The sequence below is a fragment of the Mya arenaria genome, chromosome 4, assembly GCF_026914265.1.
Source record: "Mya arenaria isolate MELC-2E11 chromosome 4, ASM2691426v1".
Taxonomy (NCBI): domain Eukaryota; kingdom Metazoa; phylum Mollusca; class Bivalvia; order Myida; family Myidae; genus Mya; species Mya arenaria.
In genome coordinates this window covers 42,667,068-42,688,467 of record NC_069125.1, presented here as the reverse complement: position 1 = coordinate 42,688,467, position 21,400 = coordinate 42,667,068, and the positions used below count along the sequence as shown (strand labels likewise).

General features: G+C 38.0%; 1 protein-coding gene and 1 pseudogene across 1 annotated transcript; one reads left to right on the top strand and one right to left on the bottom strand.

Moving 5' to 3' along the window:
- Positions 1-12,547: 12,547 nt before the first annotated feature.
- Positions 12,548-14,752, bottom strand: LOC128232542 (uncharacterized). Its single transcript, XM_052946167.1, has 3 exons — positions 14,339-14,752; positions 13,789-13,859; positions 12,548-13,529 (listed from the first exon to the last, which is right to left on the bottom strand). Exons 1-3 carry the CDS (start codon positions 14,436-14,438, stop codon positions 13,302-13,304), a joined length of 399 nt encoding a protein of 132 aa, XP_052802127.1. The 5' UTR covers positions 14,439-14,752; the 3' UTR covers positions 12,548-13,301.
- A 1,944-nt stretch (positions 14,753-16,696) lies between these two features.
- Positions 16,697-21,400, top strand: part of LOC128231381 (kinesin-like protein KIF21A) — a 31,574-nt pseudogene continuing 26,870 nt past the window's right edge.

Here is a 21,400-nt window from a genome sequence, read left to right as displayed (position 1 = left end):
TCTCTATGAGCCAACTCAGTTGCGAGGAACAAATGGTTTGAAAGTACCTCAGCTTACACATTCAGATGATAAAAGGAAATTGCATGTATTTTTTTTATCACCCTTATAACATACAACAAAATTTTAAATGTCTGCCGAAAAATAAAAATACAGGGGCAACGTCTTGTCATTGGTTACTCTACTCCAACAAGTCGTGTCATATATTAGTTACTGGGGGCAACGTCTTGTCATTGGTAACTATACTCCAACAAGTTGTGTCATATATTAGTTACAGGGGCAACGTCTTGTCATTGGTCTCTCACATCCAACAAGTCGTGTCATATATTAGTTACAGCGGACAATGTCTTGTCATTGGTGACTATACTCCAACAAGTCGTGTCGTATATTAGATACAGTGGGCAACGTCTTGTCATTGGTAACTATACTCCAACAGGTCGTGTTATATATTAATTACAGGGGCAACGTCTAGTCATTGGTGACTCTACTCCAACAAGTCCTGTCATATATTAGTTACAGTGGGCAACGTCTTGTCATTGGTAACTATACTCCAACAGGTCGTGTTATATATTAGTAACATGGGCAACGTCTGGTCATTGGTTACTCTACTACAACAAGTCGTGTTATATATTAGTTACAGTGGGCAACGTATTGTCATTGGTAACTATACTCCAACAGGTCGTGTTATATATATGTAACAGGGGCAACATCTTGTCATTGGATACTCTACTCCAACAAGTCGAGTTATATATTAGTTACAGTGGGCAACGTCTTGTCATTGGTAACTATACTCCAACAAGTCGTGACATATATTAGTTACAGGGAGCAACGTCTTGTCATTGGGTACTCTACTCCAACAATACGTTTCATATATTAGCTACAGGGGATACCGTCTTGTTATTGGTTTCTCTACTCCAACAAGTCGTGCCATATATTAGTTACAGGGGCAACGTCTTGCCATTGGTTACTCTACTTCAACAAGTAGTGTTATATATAAGTTACAGGGGGCAACGTCTTGTCATTGGTAAATGTACTCCAACAAGACGTGTTATATATTAGATACAGGGGCAACGTCTTGTCATTGGTTACTCTACTCCAACAAGTCGAGTTATATATTAGTTACAGGGGGCAACGTCTTGTCATTGGTTATTCTACTCCAACAAGTCGTGTTATATATTTGTTAAGGGGGCAACGTCATGTCAGCGGTAACTATACTCCAACAAGTCTTGTTATATATTAGTTACAGGGGGCAACGTCTTGTCATCGGTAACTATACTCCAACAAGTCGTGTTATATATTTGTTACAAGGGCAACGTCTGGTCATTGGTTACTCTACTCCAACAAGACGTGTTATATATTAGTTACAGGGGGCAACGTCTTGTCATTGGAAACTACACTCCAACAAGTCGTGTCATATATTAGTTAGGGGGGACATTGACTTGTTATTGGATACTCTACTCCAACAAGTCGTGTCATATATTAGTTAGGGGGGACATTGACTTGTTATTGGATACTCTACTCCAACAAGTCGTGTCATATATTAGTTAGGGGGGACATTGACTTGTTATTGGATACTCTACTCCAACAAGTCGTGTCATATATAAGTTACAGGGGACAATGTCTTGTCATTGGTAACTATACTACAACAGGTCCTTCAATATATTAGTTAAAGAGGACAATGTCTTGTCATTGGTTACTCTACTCCTACGAATCGTGCCATATATTAGTTACAGGTGACAATGTCTTGTCATTGGTTACTCTACTCCAACAAGTCGTGTCATATATTAGTTACTTGGGGCAACGTCTTGTCATTGGTAACTATACTCCAACAAGTCGTGTTATACATTAGTTACAGGGGCAACGTCTGGTGATTGGTTACTCTACTCCAACAAGTCGTGTCATATATTAGTTACTTGAGGCAACATCTTGTCATTGGTAACTATACTCCAACAAGTCGTGTTATATATAAGTTACAGGCGCAACGTCTGGTCATTGGTTACTCTACTCCAACAAGTCGTGTCATATATTAATTACAAGGGTCAACGTCTTGTCAAAGGTTCCTCTACACCAACAGGTCCTGCTATATATTAGTTACTGGGGGGCAATGTATTGTCATTGGTAAGTCTTCTCCAACAAGTTTTGTCATATATTAGTAACAGGGCGTAACGTCTTGCCATGGTTACTCTACTCCAACAGGTCGGGCCATATATTAGTTACAGGGGACAATGTCTTGTCATTGGTTAATCTACTCCAAAGAGTCGTGTCATATATCTGTTATTGGGGGCAACGTCTTGTCCATGGTAACTATACTCCAACAAGTGGTGTTATATATTAGTTACTGGGGGCAACGTCTGGTCATTGGTTACTCTACTCCAACAAGTCGTGTCATATATTAGTTACAGGGGACAATGTCTTGTCATTAGTAAGTTTACTCCAACCAGTTGTGCCATATATTAGTTACAGGGCGCAACGTCTTGGCATTGGTTACTCTGCTCAAACAGGTCCTACTATATATTAGTTACAGGGGACAATGTCTTGTCATTGCTTACTCCACTTCCACAAGTCGTGTCATATATTATAACTGGGGGCAACGTCTTGTCATAGGTAACTATACTCCAACAAGTGGTGTTATATATTAGTTACCGGGGCAACGTCTGGTCATTGGTTACTCTATTCCAACAAGTCGTGTCATATATTAGATACAGGGGATAATGTCTTGTCATTGGTAAGTCTACTCCAACAAGTTGTGTCATATATTAGCTACAGAGCGCAACGTCTTGCCATTGGTTACTTTACTCCAACATGTCCTGCTATATATTAGTTACAGGGGACAATGTCTTGTCATTGGTTGCTCTTCTCCAACAGGTCGTGTCATATATTAGTTACACGGGGCAACGTCTTGTCATTGGTTTTTTTACTCTAACAAGTCGTGTTATATATTTGTTACAGAGGACAATGTCTTGTCATTGGTTACTCTACTCCCACAAGTCGTATCATATATAAGTTACAGGGGACAACGTCTGGTCATTGGTTACTCTACTCCAACAAGTCGTGTCATATATTAGTTACAGGGGGCGACGTCCTGTCATTGGGTACTCTACTCCAACAACTCGCGTCATATATTAGTTACAGGGGACAACGTCTTGTCATTGGTTACTCTACTCCAACAAATCATGTCATATATTAGTTACAGGGGACAAAGTCTTGTCAAAGGTTATTCTACTCCCACAAGTCGTGTCATATATTAGTTACAGGGGACAACGTCTTGTCATTGGTTACTTTACTCCAACAAGTCGTGTCATATATTAGTTACTGTGGACAACGTCTTGTCATAGGTAACTATACTCCAACAGGTCGTGTCATATATTAGTTACAGGGGACAATGACTTTTCATTGGTAACTCTACTCCAACAGGTCGTGCCATATATTAGTTACAGGGGACAATGTCTTGTCATTGGTTAATCTACTCCAAAGAGTCGTGTCATATATATGTTATTGGTGGCAACGTCTTGTCCATGGTAACTATACTCCAACAAGTGGTGTTATATATTAGTTACAGGGGGCAACGTCTGGTCATTGGTTACTCTACTCCAACAAGTCGTGTCATATATTAGTTACAGGGGACAATGTCTTCTCATTGGTAAGTTTACTCCAACCAGTTGTGCCATATATTAGTTACAGGGCGCAACGTCTTGGCATTGGTTACTCTTCTCAAACAGGTCCTACTATATATTAGTTACAGGGGACAATGTCTTGTCATTGCTTACTATACTTCCACAAGTCGTGTCATATATTATTACTGGGGGCAACGTCTTGTCATAGGTAACTATACTCCAACAAGTGGTGTTATATATTAGTTACAGTGGCAACGTCTGGTCATTGGTTACTCTATTCCAACAAGTCGTGTCATATATTAGATACAGGGGACAATGTCTTGTCATTGGTTAGTCTACTCCAACAAGTTGTGTCATATATTAGCTACAGAGCGCAACGTCTTGCCATTGGTTACTTTACTCCAACATGTCCTGCTATATATTAGTTACAGGGGACAATGTCTTGTCATTGGTTGCTCTACTCCAACAGGTCGTGTCATATATTAGTTACACGGGGCAACGTCTTGTCATTGGTTATTTTACTCTAACAAGTCGTGTTATATATTAGTTACAGAGGACAATGTCTTGTCATTGGTTACTCTACTCCCACAAGTCGTATCATATATAAGTTACAGGGGACAACGTCTGGTCATTGGTTACTCTACTCCAACAAGTCGTGTCATATATTAGTTACAGGGGGCAACGTCCTGTCATTGGGTACTCTACTCCAACGACTCGCGTCATATATTAGTTACAGGGGACAACGTCTTGTCATTGGTTACTCTACTCCAACAAGTCATGTCATATATTAGTTACAGGGGACAAAGTCTTGTCAAAGGTTCCTCTACTCCCACAAGTCGTGTCATATATTAGTTACAGGGGACAACGTCTGGTCATTGGTTACTTTACTCCAACAAGTCGTGTCATATATTAGTTACTGTGGGCAACGTCTTGTCATAGGTAACTATACTCCAACAGGTCGTGTCATATATTAGTTACAGGGGACAATGACTTTTCATTGGTTACTCTACTCCAACAGGTCGTGCCATATATAATTACTGGGGGCAACGTCTTGTCATTGGTTCCTCTACTCCCACAAGTCGTTTCATATATTAGTTACAGGGGGCAACGTCTTGTCATTGGTTACTCTACTTCAACACGTCGTGTCATATATTAGTTACAGGGGACAACGTCTGGTCATTGGTTACTCAACTCCAACAAGTTGTGTTATATATTAGTTACAGGGCGCAACGTATTGTCATAGGTTACTCTACTCTAAAAGGTCCTGCTGTATATTAGTTACAGGGGACAACGTCTTGTCATTGGTTACTCTACTTCCACAAGTCGTGTCATATATTAGTTACTGGGGGAAACGTCTGGTCATTGGTTTCTCTACTCCAGCAAGTCGTGCCATATATTAGTTACAGGCGCAACGTCTTGTCATTTGTTGCTTTACTCCAACAGGTCGTGTCATATATTAGTAACAGGGGGCAACGTCTTGTCATTGATTACTCTACTCCAACAAGTCGTGTCATATATTAGTTACAGGGGACAATGTCTTGTCATTGGTTACTCTACTCCAACAAGTCGTATCATATATTAGTTACTGGGGGCAGCGTCTTGTCACAGGTAACTATACTCCAACAAGTGGTGTTATATATTAGTTACAGGGGCAACGTCTGGTCATTGGTTACTCTATTCCAACAAGTCGTGTCATATATTAGATACAGGGGACAATGTCTTGTCATTGGTAAGTCTACTCCAACAAGTTGTGTCATATATTAGCTACAGGGCGCAACGTCTTGCCATTGGTTACTTTACTCCAACATGTCCTGCTATATATTAGTTACAGGGGACAATGTCTTGTCATTGGTTGCTCTTCTCCAACAGGTCGTGTCATATATTAGTTACACGGGGCAACGTCTTGTCATTGGTTATTTTACTCTAACAAGTCGTGTTATATATTTGTTACAGAGGACAATGTCTTGTCATTGGTTACTCTACTCCCATAAGTCGTATCATATATAAGTTACAGGGGACAACGTCTGGTCATTGGTTACTCTACTCCAACAAGTCGTGTCATATATTAGTTACAGGGGGCAACGTCCTGTCATTGGGTACTCTACTCCAACAACTCGCGTCATATATTAGTTACAGGGGACAACGTCTTGTCATTGGTTACTCTACTCCAACAAGTCATGTCATATATTAGTTACAGGGGACAAAGTCATGTCAAAGGTTCCTCTACTCCCACAAGTCGTGTCATATATTAGTTACAGGGGACAACGTCTTGTCATTGGTTACTTTACTCCAACAAGTCGTGTCATATATTAGTTACTGTGGACAACGTCTTGTCATAGGTAACTATACTCCAACAGGTCGTGTCATATATTAGTTACAGGGGACAATGACTTTTCATTGGTTACTCTACTCCAACAGGTCGTGCCATATATTAGTTACAGGGGACAATGTCTTGTCATTGGTTAATCTACTCCAAAGGGTCGTGTCATATATCTGTTATTGGGGGCAACGTCTTGTCCATGGTAACTATACTCCAACAAGTGGTGTTATATATTAGTTACTGGGGGCAACGTCTGGTCATTGGTTACTCTACTCCAACAAGTCGTGTCATATATTAGTTACAGGGGACAATGTCTTGTCATTGGTAAGTTTACTCCAACCAGTTGTGCCATATATTAGTTACAGGGCGCAACGTCTTGGCATTGGTTACTCTGCTCAAACAGGTCCTACTATATATAAGTTACAGGGGACAATGTCTTGTCATTGCTTACTCTTCTTCCACAAGTCGTGTCATATATTATTACTGGGGGCAACGTCTTGTCATAGGTAACTATACTCCAACAAGTGGTGTTATATATTAGTTACAGTGGCAACGTCTGGTCATTGGTTACTCTATTCCAACAAGTCGTGTCATATATTAGATACAGGGGACAATGTCTTGTCATTGGTAAGTCTACTCCAACAAGTTGTGTCATATATTAGCTACAGAGCGCAACGTCTTGCCATTGGTTACTTTACTCCAACATGTCCTGCTATATATTAGTTACAGGGGACAATGTCTTGTCATTGGTTGCTCTACTTCAACAGGTCGTGTCATATATTAGTTACACGGGGCAACGTCTTGTCATTGGTTATTTTACTCTAACAAGTCGTGTTATATATTAGTTACAGAGGACAATGTCTTGTCATTGGTTACTCTACTCCCACAAGTCGCATCATATATAAGTTACAGGTGACAACGTCTGGTCATTGGTTACTCTACTCCAACAAGTCGTGTCATATATTAGTTACAGGGGGCAACGTCCTGTCATTGGGTACTCTACTCCAACAACTCGCGTCATATATTAGTTACTGGGGACAACGTCTTGTCATTGGTTACTCTACTCCAACAAGTCATGTCATATATTAGTTACAGGGGACAAAGTCTTGTCAAAGGTTCCTCTACTCCCACAAGTCGTGTCATATATTAGTTACAGGGGACAACGTCTTGTCATTGGTTACTTTACTCCAACAAGTCGTGTCATATATTAGTTACTGTGGGCAACGTCTTGTCATAGGTAACTATACTCCAACAGGTCGTGTCATATATTAGTTACAGGGGACAATGACTTTTCATTGGTTACTCTACTCCAACAGGTCGTGCCATATATTAGTTACTGGGGGCAACGTCTTGTCATTGGTTCCTCTACTCCCACAAGTTGTTTCATATATTAGTCACAGGGGACAACGTCTTGTCATTGGTTACTCTACTTCAACACGTCGTGTCATATATTAGTTACAGGGGACAACGTCTGGTCATTGGTTACTCAACTCCAACAAGTTGTGTTATATATTAGTTACAGGGCGCAACGTATTGTCATAGGTTACTCTACTCCAAAGGGTCCTGCTATATATTAGTTACAGGGGACAACGTCTTGTCATTGGTTACTCTACTCCCACAAGTCGTGTCATATATTAGTTACTGGGGGAAACGTCTGGTCATTGGTTTCTCTACTCCAACAAGTCGTGCCATATATTAGTTACAGGCGCAACGTCTTGTCATTTGTTGCTTTACTCCAACAGGTCGTGTCATATATTAGTAACAGGGGGCAACGTCTTGTCATTGATTACTCTACTCCAACAAGTCGTGTCATATATTAGTTACAGGGGACAATGTCTTGTCATTGGTTACTCTACTCCATCAAGTCGTATCATATGTTAGTTACTGGGGGCAACGTCTTGTCATAGGTAACTATACTCCAACAAGTGGTGTTATATATTAGTTACAGGGGCAACGTCTGGTCATTGGTTACTCTATTCCAACAAGTCGTGTCATATATTAGATACAGGGGACAATGTCTTGTCATTGGTAAGTCTACTCCAACAAGTTGTGTCATATATTAGCTACAGGGCGCAACGTCTTGCCATTGGTTACTTTACTCCAACATATCCTGCTATATATAAGTTACTGGGGGCAGCGTCTTGTCATTGGTTGCTCTACTCCAACAAGTCGTGTCATATATTAGTTATAGGGGGCAACGTCTTGTCATTGGTTATTTTACTCTAACAAGTCGTGTTATATATTTGTTACAGAGGACAATGTCTTGTCATTGGTTACTCTACTTCCACAAGTCGTATCATATATAAGTTACAGGGGACAACGTCTGGTCATTGGTTACTCTATTCCAACAAGTCGTGTCATATATTAGTTACAGGGGGCAACGTCCTATCATTGGGTACTCTACTCCAACAGCTCGTGGCATATATTATTTGCAGGGCGCAACGTATTGTCATAGGTTACTCTACTCCAAAAGGTCCTGCTATATATTAGTTACAGGGGACAACGTCTTGTCATTGGTTACTCTACTCGCACATGTGGTGTCATATATTAGTTACTGGGGGAAACGTCTTGTGATAGGTAACTATACTCCTACTGGCCGTGTCATATATTAGTTACAGGGGACAATGACTTGTCATTTGTTACTCTACTCCAACAGTTCGGGTCATATATTAGTTACTGGGGGCAACGTCTGGTCATTGCTTACTCTAACCAAACAAGTCGTGTCATATATTAGTTACAGGGGGCAACGTCTTGTCATTGGTTACTCTACTCTAACAGGTCCTGCTATATATAAGTTTCAGGGGACAACGTCTTGTCATTGGTTACTCTACTCCAACAAGTCGTGTTATATATTAGTTATTGGGGGCAACGTCTTGTCATAGGTAACTATACTCCAACAAGTCGTGTCATATATTAGATACAGGGGACTATGACTTGTCATTGGTTACTCTACTCCAACAAGTCGTGTTATATATAAGTTAGAGGGGGCAACGTATTGTCATAGGTTACTCTACTCCAACAGGTCCTGTTATATATTAGTTACTGGGGATAACGTCTTGTCATTGGTTACTCTACTCCAACAAACCATGCGACATATTAGTTACAGGGGGCAATGTCTTGTCATTGGTTACTCTACTCCAACAAGTCGTGCCATATATTAGTTACAGGGGCAACGTCTTGCCATAGTTAACTATGCTCTAACAAGTCGTGTCATATATTGGTTACAGGGGACAATGACTTGTCATCGGTTACTACATGTATACTCCAACGAGTGGTGTTATATATTAGTTACAGGTGCAACGTCTTGTCTTTGGTAACTACACTCCAAGAAGCTGTGCCATATATTAGTTACATGGGACAACGTCTTGTCATTGGTTACTCTACTCCCACAGTCGTGCCATATATTAGGTAGAGGGGACACTGTCTTGTCATTGGTTACTCTTCTCCCACAAGTCGTGTCATATATTAGTTACTGGGGGCAACGTCTTGTCATTGGTTACTCTACTCCAACCAGTCGTGTCATTTATTAGTTACAGGGAGAAACGTATTGTCATAGGTTACTCTACTCCAACATGTCGTGTTATATATTAGTTGCTAGGGGCAACGTCTTGCCATTGGTTACTTTACTCCAAAAGGTCCTGCTATATATTAGTTACAGGGGGCATCGTCTGGTCATTGGTTACACTACTCCGACAAGTCGTGCTATATATTATTTACAGGGGACACGGTCTTGTCATTGGTTACTCTACTCCAAAAAGTCCTTTTATATATAAGTTACTGGGGGCAACGTCTTGTCATTGGTTACTCTACTTCAACAAGTCATGTTATATATAAGTTACTAGGGGCAACGTCTTGTTATTGGTTACTCTACTCCGACAAATCGTGCAATATATTAGTTAGAGGGGACACGGTTTTATCTTTGGTTACTCTACTCCAACAAGTCGTGTTATATATTAGTTACAGGGCGAAATTCTGGTCTTTGGCTACTCTACTCTAAAAAGTCGTGCCATTTCTTAATTACAGAGGACAACGTCTTCTCTTACGCTACTATACATCATCAAGTCGTGCAATATACACCAACAAGTCGTGCAATGTACATCAACAAGCCGTGCAATATACATCAACAAGTCGTGCAATATACACCAACAAGTCGTGCAATATACACCAACAAGTCGTGCAATGTACATCAACAAGTCGTGCAATATACACCAACAAGTCGTGCAATATACATCAACAAGTCGTGCAATATACACCAACAAGTCGTGCAATATACACCAACAAGTCGTGCAATGTACATCAACAAGTCGTGCAATATACACCAACAAGTCGTGCAATATACACCAACAAGTCGTGCAATATACACCAACAAGTCGTGCAATGTACATCAACAAGCCGTGCAATATACATCAACAAGTCGTGCAATATACACCAACAAGTCTTGCAATATACATCAACAAGTCATGCAATATACACCAACAAGTCGTGCAATATACATCGACATGTCGTGCAATATACACCAACTTGTCGTGCAATATACATCAACAAGTCGTGCAGTATACACCAACAAGTCGTGCAGTATACACCAACAAGTCGTGCAATATACATCACCAAGTCGAGCAATATACACCAACAAGTCGTGCAATATACATCAACAAGTCGTGCAATATACACCAACAAGTCGTGCAATATACATGTCGTGTAATATACACCAACAAACCGTGCAATATACACCAACAAGTCGTGCAATATACACCAACAAGTCGTGCAATATACACCAACAAGTCGTGCAATATACATCAACAATTCGGTGCAATATACACCAACAAATCGTGCAATATACATCAACAAGTCGTGCAATATACACCAACAAGTCGTGCAATATACATCAACAATTCGGTGCAATATACAATATACATCAACAAGTCGTGCAATATACATCGACAATTCGTGCACTTTACATCAACAATTCGGTGCAATATAAAAGCTACTGGGGCAACAACTTGTCATTGGTTGCATTCGTGCCACATTTTAAATACATGGGGCAACGTCTAGCCATTTCACTTTTGGCTAACTTCATGCAAAATTAGGGGCAATCTTGAATATATTTCCTAGACATAGCCAAGAGTGCCGTGTCGACTGCTTGAAGCGCTCAATTGTATCTCCTTTGTATTGGATCAATTAAGGTGTTTTTGCATACGTTCCCAGGGCTTTTACGAGTATGTGAAATATTGGGTCGGTCGTCCAACAGAATGCAAAAGATATGAATATTTATTAGATTTTGTTTTACTGAATGCGGACAAACAGAAACGAAAACAAAGAAGAGAAGTAACGTTCACATTTATTTCAATGAAATGTTAAATCAGGAAACACAATAATAATGTCGAACTCTATAATTATATAATTATGTTCAAATCATACTTTTGTGACTCCTTACGACCAATATACCTCAAGGTCGGCTTCCCGTCAGAGCGTTTTCTCTTTCAAATGTTTGTTTAGAGACTTTCGTAAAGGTCTGTTTTGAAATTGTGGTTTTTTCCTCACTTAAGCTGCACTCTCACAGATTTACCGTTTTGACAACTTTTTTATTGTTTTTCTTGGAATGAGCCAATTTTTGTGTAAATATCTGCAAACAGTGATAGAAGACAAAAATCAGATTTCATATTTCAGTTTGAGAAATTGTGGCTAAAAGCTTTACTAAAGGTTTAAGAAAAATGCATAAAAACATCAATTTTCGAATTTAAATAGGACATTCTGTGGTCTGCTTTTTGTAAGCAGTCTTATGTCACTGGTTTCCATGCATTTTCGCATAAATTGGGTCGTTCCAAGACAAAAAAAAACAAAAAAAAAACTTGTCAAAACGTTCCATCTGTGAGAGTGCAGCTTTAACGTGGTGACCGGGGAAAACATCTTATACAATAAAGTTCTGATACCGTATTTGTCCTTCGACACGCCTCAGTGATTCCATTCAGTCCATTGGCCAGTTGTTTCACAGTCCAATCAGAACACTTGGATTGAAATCTTAAAATTAAGTGAAATCTTAGGCGGTTATTGAATACATCCCACGACAGTTCACACTACCTTAGTATGTTCGGAATCAGTTATAAAAGGGGAAGGACTTAGCCCACGCTATATGTGATGTGGCGGATCGGTGGTCTAGTGGTAACACATTTGACTGTCAATCCAGTGGTCGCAGGTTCGATTACCCGCCCTAACACTTAACAAATACAAATCGTCTTTCGGGAGGGACGTTAAATGGGGGTCCCGTGTGACAGTGCTTTAGACTGGTAAACGTTAAAGAACCAGGGTAGCTCTAACCTGCGTTACATTCTGTCTGTGAACTATGCCCCAAAAACCTAAACTGACTTAGACTGTTATCGAATCACTCGCCGAATGGGCAAGGCCCGAGTGCGAGTATAAATAAGTTTACAATCCTCGCGACACCCACACACATTCTATTGAAAAAGGCCATGACATTATTTCTTGGTATTATTGATATTTCAGTAGAAAATTGTCATTATATTCTTCACTTATTAACAGTTTTTATTTAAAACAGTTTCAAACCATATATAAGGTGATAGAATGAACATTGCAGAAATACCAAATCATAATATTTAGTTTTATTTCATAATGATAGAAAGTAACAATCATAGTATGCATGCTTATCGAATTGATATGAACAAAAGATGGCGTTTCGTTAAAAACTATGATACCACAATGTTAATTTAGTTTTACTGATGTAAATACAGACATTCAACTTGTTTAAATACCAGTAACATTGATTAAGCGATTATAATTTCAATATAAAACATGTTACACATTGAAGCAAAGAAAGCTCTTCGTCTATTCCGGACTGGGTAATTATGGCAAAAAATAACTCATTCCTGAGATTATTTGATATTGTGTTAGCGTGCAGCCTGGTGCTGCTTCATGGGCTTATTATCCTGTCATTTTGCAACACATTCCTTCTAATTTGTTGAAGAAGGGCCTCTGACTGATATACCATTGCACTGTCTCCAAGGCATTAGGTGTCCTAACGGTTTGGCTGACCGTTCGACATGTGACACTTGTTTCTATTCATGGTCCATGGTCTGGATATCAAGAAGCATCTTCGTTGTCGCCGCCAGATGATGCGAGGCAGTGTGTATTGCATGGAAGTGCCCTGCTGATGGGCAATCACCGTTGGTAGATAGATGCCCATCGTTCAGCAATGGCCAAGATTTCATCATGAGTCATATATATATGACGACTAATTAGCTGCTCCATAAGCGGTCGTCGCCAGATAATGCGAGGTAGATAGTACTGCATGACAGTGGACCGGTTGAGGACGATAACCATTCATGGTTTCCCTTCGGTAAACAATGGTCTAAATTTCAAGAGGCATCTATCTTGTGACTCATTAGGTGTTCCAAAAGCGGTCGTCGTCGGATGATGCGAGGTAGTTTGTACTGCATGGAGGTACTCTGATTTAAGGCGATAATCGCCTTGGCCAGTAACTCAAACGAGCGTCCAGTAACCTGGAAGAGGCGGACCGGTGCAAGCTTTCCACTCTTCCGGAACAAGTCATAACACTCATGCAGGCGACGTAGCTCTTCGTCCATCTAAAAGATATAAGCTTAGTCAGTGCATCAATCTGTTACAATTAGCAATAAAAGAAGTGGTGGTGGTGGTGGTGGTAGTAGTGCTGGTAAAGAAGATGTAGCAGTATCAGTTCTTTGTTGCTATAACCATTATATTTATTGTCGTGTTGATGGTTATTAAGTAAACAACGTTGCCCATAGAGTCTGTAACTTCATTGAAGAGCATATCACGGAAAAACTAAACAGTGTACTTTATTAAATTCCTGAGAGACAAACTCACGATCATATTGTCTTCTTCTGTAATGATATGACTCTCCTCCAGTTCTATGAACACTGCGTAATACCCTCGATCTGAAAGTGAACACGGTACAGTACATCATGTACTTGGAGCTTGAGCAATCTATGACGATAAAACATACATATATGAATTTGGTACTAAAAGCTATAATTCTTCGTCAACTTTTTGTCTCGACACCTTTTTACATTCATATTACAGTACACTTTACCTTTTTGATTTCCGTCTAAAATTTTCCGAAAATGGTAAGATTTCATTTACCTGCACATAAAAAATATAAAATGTTTTATAGTGGGTCACCAAGTTTATATCGTACTAAAATGGCGGCTATTTCCCGATTCCGATGAATAAATGAAACATTTAAACCTGTAAACAGGTTTTCGACGTGAAATAAACGTTACGGGGTTAGTAGGTGACCCGATGTGGGATATACGCCGCGTAGGAAACCCTTTTCTGGTTCGAGGATATGGTTTCCTTTGCCCCGTATATCCCATATCGGGTCACCTGCTAACCCCGTTACTTATATTATCCTTACCGGCTTTATCCTCGATATGTGTGCTTTCTGTTGATACAAAATCCACAAATGGTTTTCCCCTCGCATTAGTAGCTTTCCTCACGGCGTTTGCCAGCAACATTTCAGGAACACGATCTGTATCCACACTGAGTATGTCTCCCGCTCTGAAAGGGTAGGAGTATAGTTGTAAATACAGTCGAACCCCGTTGGTTCGAACTCGTTTTGCTCGACTTCTTCGTTGGCTCGAACAAGATGTGAAGGACTAATTTCTTTTTACTGAAGTTGAGCGTTCCTGTTTGGCTCGAATTTTCCGCGGCTCGAGATATTTTCGCGGGTCCCTGGGAGTTCGAGCCAACGGGGTTCGACTGTATATCTTAACTAACGATCCAGCATAAGACATTCTGAAAAAGTGATCCCTCGGACCGACAAAGTACAACAAAAGAGTGATAATAGATTAGACTATGTTTGATTGATAGAAATATTAAGTTTAAGACGGATTCCTCAGACGCACATTGTAGCATTTTCAAGTCACAAACAGATCGTTGAAGGACCAAAGTAAATACAAAGTATGATAAGAAACAACACTGTTTTGGGCAGCGATTATAGATGTAGACACTTACGAGCCTCCTAGCGCTGACTATTTTAAGAATCATTAAAACATGTTAAATGGCGCCGGGCTTAGAACGTGGTTGTATTTATTTAGAAATATATAGTGTTATGAAATGCAAAGCAAAGCATTTTAAGTTCAAAAATTGTCATGAACATGCCTATATTGTTCATAGTGCTTTGTAAAGTTTTCAGTGTAAAGTGTTGAAGTATGAAAATTGTTTAAACATTATATATAAGTAACCTGTCAATGATGGCATTATTGATTTTAGTCATAGGTTGAAAGGCAAACATACCTTTCGGTCTTAAAACCACGTGGTAGAGGCATCAATATGTACAGTTATTGTGATTTCTCCTAATTTGGATTATATCTCTACAAACGAGGGTGTGCTTTGACAAGCAAAAATCGTATAGTCTAACAGACCAGTGCAACAAAGTTTGCTAGACTCGAGTTTAACATTTAATTCATGTTGTTGTTGTTGTTTCTTCTTTACCATCACTGGAAATAACTTAATCAATTTCACTGCTGTTATTTGCACTGCGGTGAAAACATATATTTTGATATTAGATTTTGGTACCAGTAACATTCTAGTATACATTAAGCAGGGTTAAAGTTGTTATAAATTATTTTCACGTGAATTTCCCCTCAACGCCAATTGAATATATTTTTTTCTTATATTTTAGCATAAAAGAAACAGAATAAGTCCGTAGTAAAACAGAGCCTACGGATTTTTTATGCACCAGTCAATTGTAACCACGACCCCCCCCCCCATCAAGGTCCGGGGTATACCGGAAATAGCCGGGGAAATGGGCCGTGTTTTTACTTTCCAGGTGGTCCCGAAGTGCCGGGTAAGTGCCGGGATTTTACCCGGGCTTGGCTGGACCAAAAGTCAAAGTCCCCGCTATTCCCCGGACCTTGGGGGCCGTGGTTACAATTGACTGGTGCATTACAACTTCAGAAATATGTGCGCATTACATGCCGTACACAGAATGTATGCCTCCTACTCAATCTCCCAAACTATAATTGATATATAATGTGATGCACGTCGAATGAATCTTCCAAAAATAAGATGGTTTGTTTTGCAGTTTGAAGTACTTTATAATTTGTTACGTCTTTTCCTGTTTGAACCGACAGAGTGATATACCTGTTATGTTGCATTTGTCTCGCGATGTCAGGGTTTTCGACAGATGCACCAGTTAATTACGTGCTTATGTCGGCTTGTCCTGAATCGGTGCTCAGTTGTCTGAGTATCTGATTATGTTATGGGATTGTACTTTAAATGAACAAGAGAAAATACTTCTTATAAAGTGTACAGAGGTTATTGTTTCTCTGTGGCTCTTTATGGGAATTAACGATCCAGTCTAGCACATATAGGCGACATACAAATGAATGATAACATAATACAATCATTAATTTTGTTGTCTTTACTGACAAGATATAGTTGTGATAAAGGAAATAAAAAGCACTATGAGTTATTGAACCGTGCGCCTTATTTCATATTCCGTCGTGTTCTACATTTAAAATGAACTCGACAGTATACAATTAGGCTTATCATTAATATGCGTGAAGATTAGGATAGCTTGCATGTTAAGTATCTTTAATGTGCTGAAATGTGGTTTGTTTGTTTTTTTATTTAATACCAAGATGGTTGGAGAAATCACCTAGCTGCACTGTTTGTTGCACACCGTTCAAAAATGGTCTGTATTTTTATTTTTCGGCAGACATTTAAAATTTTGTTGTATGTTATAAGGGTGATAAAAAAATACATGCAATTTCCTTTTATCATCTGAATGTGTAAGCTGAGGTACTTTCAAACCATTTGTTCCTCGCAACTGAGTTGGCTCATAGAGAGTTCGGCACTTGCCATGCAAGCTTTAAGTTTAGGTGAGCTAGAACGGGCTGTTTTTGCACTTCCATATTTCTATATCCTTTAGTATTTTTAACTTTCACTGTATTTAGTTCATCAACATTGGTTCATCTTATAGATGGTTCTATCTATTGTGAAGTAAATCAAGATTTTTTGCATATATCATAAAACCCCCACATCATTATGCATTATGCTATTAGTATGATATTTACCAAATGTAACCTTCAGTATTGTCATGTCTACTGTTTTTGAGCACAACATAAAAATTGCATAAGTTTTTGTTCAGTTTTACATACTTTTCATTTAGTATTTATTTTTTTCATCAAGATCATTTTGTCAATTGTTTTATTTTATCTTCACTTGGTATCTCCCCATTGGCAATGTTATAATTCTCTGTCTATGGCAACGTCAGATACCCCCAGCACACTATTATGCACTGATTGATTGAGTGGTGTGGTACATTTTGCTAGGAAAATCTTGTTATCATGAACAATTAATAAGGTAGTTTCATAGGTGCCGAATGGTGACCTCTTGGGATTGGAAGACCATGATATTACATCATGTGTTCCTCTATATTTATTAAAAAATGTATGCTGTCATGATTAATTTTCTAAATTTAAAATGCAATAAATTGTTGTATGCAATTTCATTTGAAGAAGAGTTTTCTCCCCTACTGCATAATGTCCATGAAAAATAGAATTTGTTTGTCAATTTTCCCATTGTACTAATGTAGTGTAAACAAAAAATAAGAATACGGCAGACCATGGTTTATTTTGGCTTATTAAACATAATTGTAACATTTACATCAATGAAATCATGATTTGTACGGAATCTGGTTGACAGAAGAAAGAAAAACTTTGATGATTTTCATTCTAATACAGTAATATAGGCACCAAATTGTAATTTGCAGTCTCCACATTAACTTGTGCAAGAGCAATGTCAGAAATTATCCACATAACAGAAATTCCAATTCCAAACAAGCCTCTTCAATAGTTTTTACTTTGATGACATTTCTTTGAAGAATCATAAGACTGAGTGGTTTTGTGGGTGCTGGGTAATTACATGGCTTCTGATGATACAGGATGAAAGCCAAGGCATGAAACCAGAGAAGATTCATACAGCAATTAGCTGATTATTTTCATTGTTTGTTTCAGAGCTATGGAAAAAAAACCATCAGATTTTCCTAGCCATTTGATTGCTTGGCTTGTATTTTTCTCTTTGTACTACAGATTTTTTACGTCTTATGTTTCATCATAAAAACTTAAATGACATAAAGTTTTTATTACTGCAGTTTCTAATTACTCCAACTAGAGGTGATTGCAAAAGGCACTGTATTTGATGTGCATGATAATTATAAATTATAATGTTTAAAGAGAAAAATATAACTTGTATTTCAGAATATGTAAACTTATACATGGCAAACAGAAGGTAGTGCATATCTCCTATCAAATATTCTCCAAATTCTTAATCTTTCTTACCCCAAATATAATATACATTCACTCATGCCATGTTCTCACCAATCAGAAGGCAGTATTTCTTTTTAAGATTCTCATCTGAGTTGCTTGTAATTTTTAATTTGAATTTTTCAAAACAAAGCATTGTGGTGCCATTTTTTCCAACTTCTGACGCATCTTGCTGTGTACATATTCATGTAAATGAATAACATTCGGTCAAGGGGTTTCAAACTGGAGTTGGCAGAGATGAGGATCTTAAAAAACTATGGCCTAAGAGCTGATTCCTTGCTGTACATGTATGCTTGTTTGCGGGCTGTGTAACTGACCATGGTTTCTTCATTCTGTCACTGTGGCCACTCTAGCATGTTTGAGAGTCGTGTGGAGCCCATGGTCAGCCAACGGTCAAGCCCACTCATGGCTGCCAGCTGGGACCCCGCAACTGCTGCCAAACGTGACAAGGTAAGACCAACACTTAGTACAATGTAAAATAATTCCTTTCATTTACATTGCAATTGCATTATACTGTTGTGAAGAAATAGAACTGCATATTCATAGAAGCTTCTTATGTTTTAGAAAATGCACCACTTTTACTTATCTTGACCATGGGCAAATCGTGATAAAAAAGTGCCTGTATGTAAAAAAGAAATAAAATACATCTTTGCTATATATTGTTAAATTGAGGTGGTAGAAAAAGCATCTACTAAGGCTGCTCTTGTATGATAAGTTTATCCCAACCCAACGCTAGGGTTGGTATGAACCTATTAAAAACAGGGCTTCCATTAAGAATTTGAATCTGGAAGTATGAACTTCCTGTCCAACAATTATGGAAGTTTTTTCACTGAAATGTGGAAGTTTAAGTCTCCAGAATACAATATCTTTTTCAACTAGAATGTTAAAAATTATTTTGCAACTTAACATGCCAAATTCAAATACTTGTATTATAATTATTCGTTTTACTGAAAGACTGATTGAAATTGTGACCATAAAAGTAATATTTTGATATTTTGAACTTCCAAGCTTTCTACTTTGGAAGTTTTTTTCAACATTATGGAATATTTTGTACTTCCAAGGAATCAAGTTTATACCCATTTCTAGGGAGTAATATACTTCCAAACTTTCTTTAATCGAAGCCCTGTAAAAATAACAAAAGTGACCATGGAAGAAACATCCTATTTAAAACCTTAAACCGTTGCCATAACTTAAAACCTGAAACTTGTTTTCAGGGACAATACACATGTGCATAGCAAGGCCCATAACTCTTGCTGTAATAATCGTTGAATTATGCCCCTTTTTTCTATTGAAATGTAACAGGGGGTGTTACAATTCTCTCCGCAGCACTCTTGTTTTTATCAAACTTCATTTCTGTTAGACAATGAGATTTTCCTGGCACAGTTTTAGATGTATCAAATGAATAAGAATATGTTCAATGTTCATGTTTTATATAGTTTTGGGAGATTTAAGTCCGTTGTTTGAGGTAGGGATGCATGTTCAGAATGAAAATATCCAGCCCACAAGTTTGAAAGTTATAGCTTTGATTATTATGTTAAAAAACAACTACATACAAATTGATATAAATATATCTTGCATCTTGTCTCAAAGTCTGGTTGTAACTAGTATATCATATACTGGCTGTGTTATTAAACATGAAAGCATTATTAATAAAAAAAAATGCACATGAAAAGTCTTGAATGACCATAATTATACTTGATATAGAATGGGTTCATCATGTAACCAAAAACTGAACAATTATATCAGTTTTATGTAACCCAAGACTCTTGTCATTAGGATTTTCATCGAATATTGCCTGTGAGTATTAAACATGTAACTTATAACTGTAGTTCTGTTGCTGGAACAGAAAACCATTTAGACGTTGAAGATTGTAGAGAATAATTTACATAAATGCTTTATAGATGTTTCTTCATGTTTTACCAAAACAATAATGTGTCACATGTTTTCTAATGAATTAGATTTTAAGGGTAATTTGTCATGGTAAATTGATAGGAGTTACCTATAGTATTTCTTGTAGTCCTTGCATGAACAGTATAGGCATGAACTGGCGGACCTGTTGTACAGATCTTTAATGCGATAGAAAATGGTGTAATATTCCAGAGATTAACATAATCTTATCCTATGTTGTAAACTTGCCAATAAATTTTGATATCTTAATGCATGACAGTATTATTAAACCGATTCGTACTGTACATATTATACTAATGATATTAACATACTTATCAAGTATTTGATTATAGATTTGATATAGGGTCATTTAGTTTATTGTACTCTATGAAAAACTGACCGTTATTTGTTGTTTTGAAAAACCAGACTATACTCGTGCAGTATGTCCGCAATTCTCTCCCAGTATACTTGCCTGTGAGTATGACAATCAACCCGCACTTATGTATCGTTGTATGTACGCCTCCTGCACGAGATATTCGATGTCAAGTTTGTCTCGTGATACGGTGCTCCAAATTGTATCAGCTTATAGTATGATGTTCATCAGTAGATGATTACATTTCATCAATATTCCTTGAATCATAAAACAATATATTGTTAACATGTCATTGTCATTTATATAAAAAAACAAGCACTTAAATCAAATGTGGTGACTTCTAGTGGTTGTAAATTAACCATGACCATGAAAAAACAAATCATTGCGAAAATTATGTTTTTGCTGTATATTTAAGCAGCTGTTTGCAATAATGTAATGTAACTTAAACACAATAATTCCATACATGCACATATATGACATCATCAGCGCGTATGAGTTCTGTGAAGAGCAAAGTGATATTTTGATATTTGATATTTTTTAAGTATCATAAGTTCTCATAGCTGGAAATCATAGCTTTTATTAAATACATTTGAAAGTTTCTAGAATTCAATTTTACATATTGTTATAAGCTTTTATTGTTATTCCTATTCTTTGGTTAACATTTGTTGTTTTTGTCGTTTACGTGAATACCTCCTCGGCACTCATTTTCACAGATGACGTCTCATATTTACATGTAACTATGTATAACATACAGTAGCTAGTTCTCACATAGATATATTTGCTTAAAAGTGAAACACCTTGTTTTGATATTGTAGGTTGTACATTTATTTGTGATACAAATGTTGTCTAGGAAAATAAAATGCCAAGTAAAGTGTAAATGAACTTT

Excerpts from the sequence above, each read along its gene's own strand:
- LOC128232542 (XM_052946167.1), bottom strand. The coding sequence starts at position 14,438 with ATGTTGCTGGCAAACGCCGTGAGGAAAGCTACTAATGCGAGGGGAAAA. Across the intron at positions 13,860-14,338 it reads ACATATCGAGGATAAAGCCG|ATCGAGGGTATTACGCAGTG; the intron begins GTAAGGATAATA and ends GTTCACTTTCAG. Across the intron at positions 13,530-13,788 it reads CAGAAGAAGACAATATGATC|ATGGACGAAGAGCTACGTCG; the intron begins GTGAGTTTGTCT and ends TATATCTTTTAG.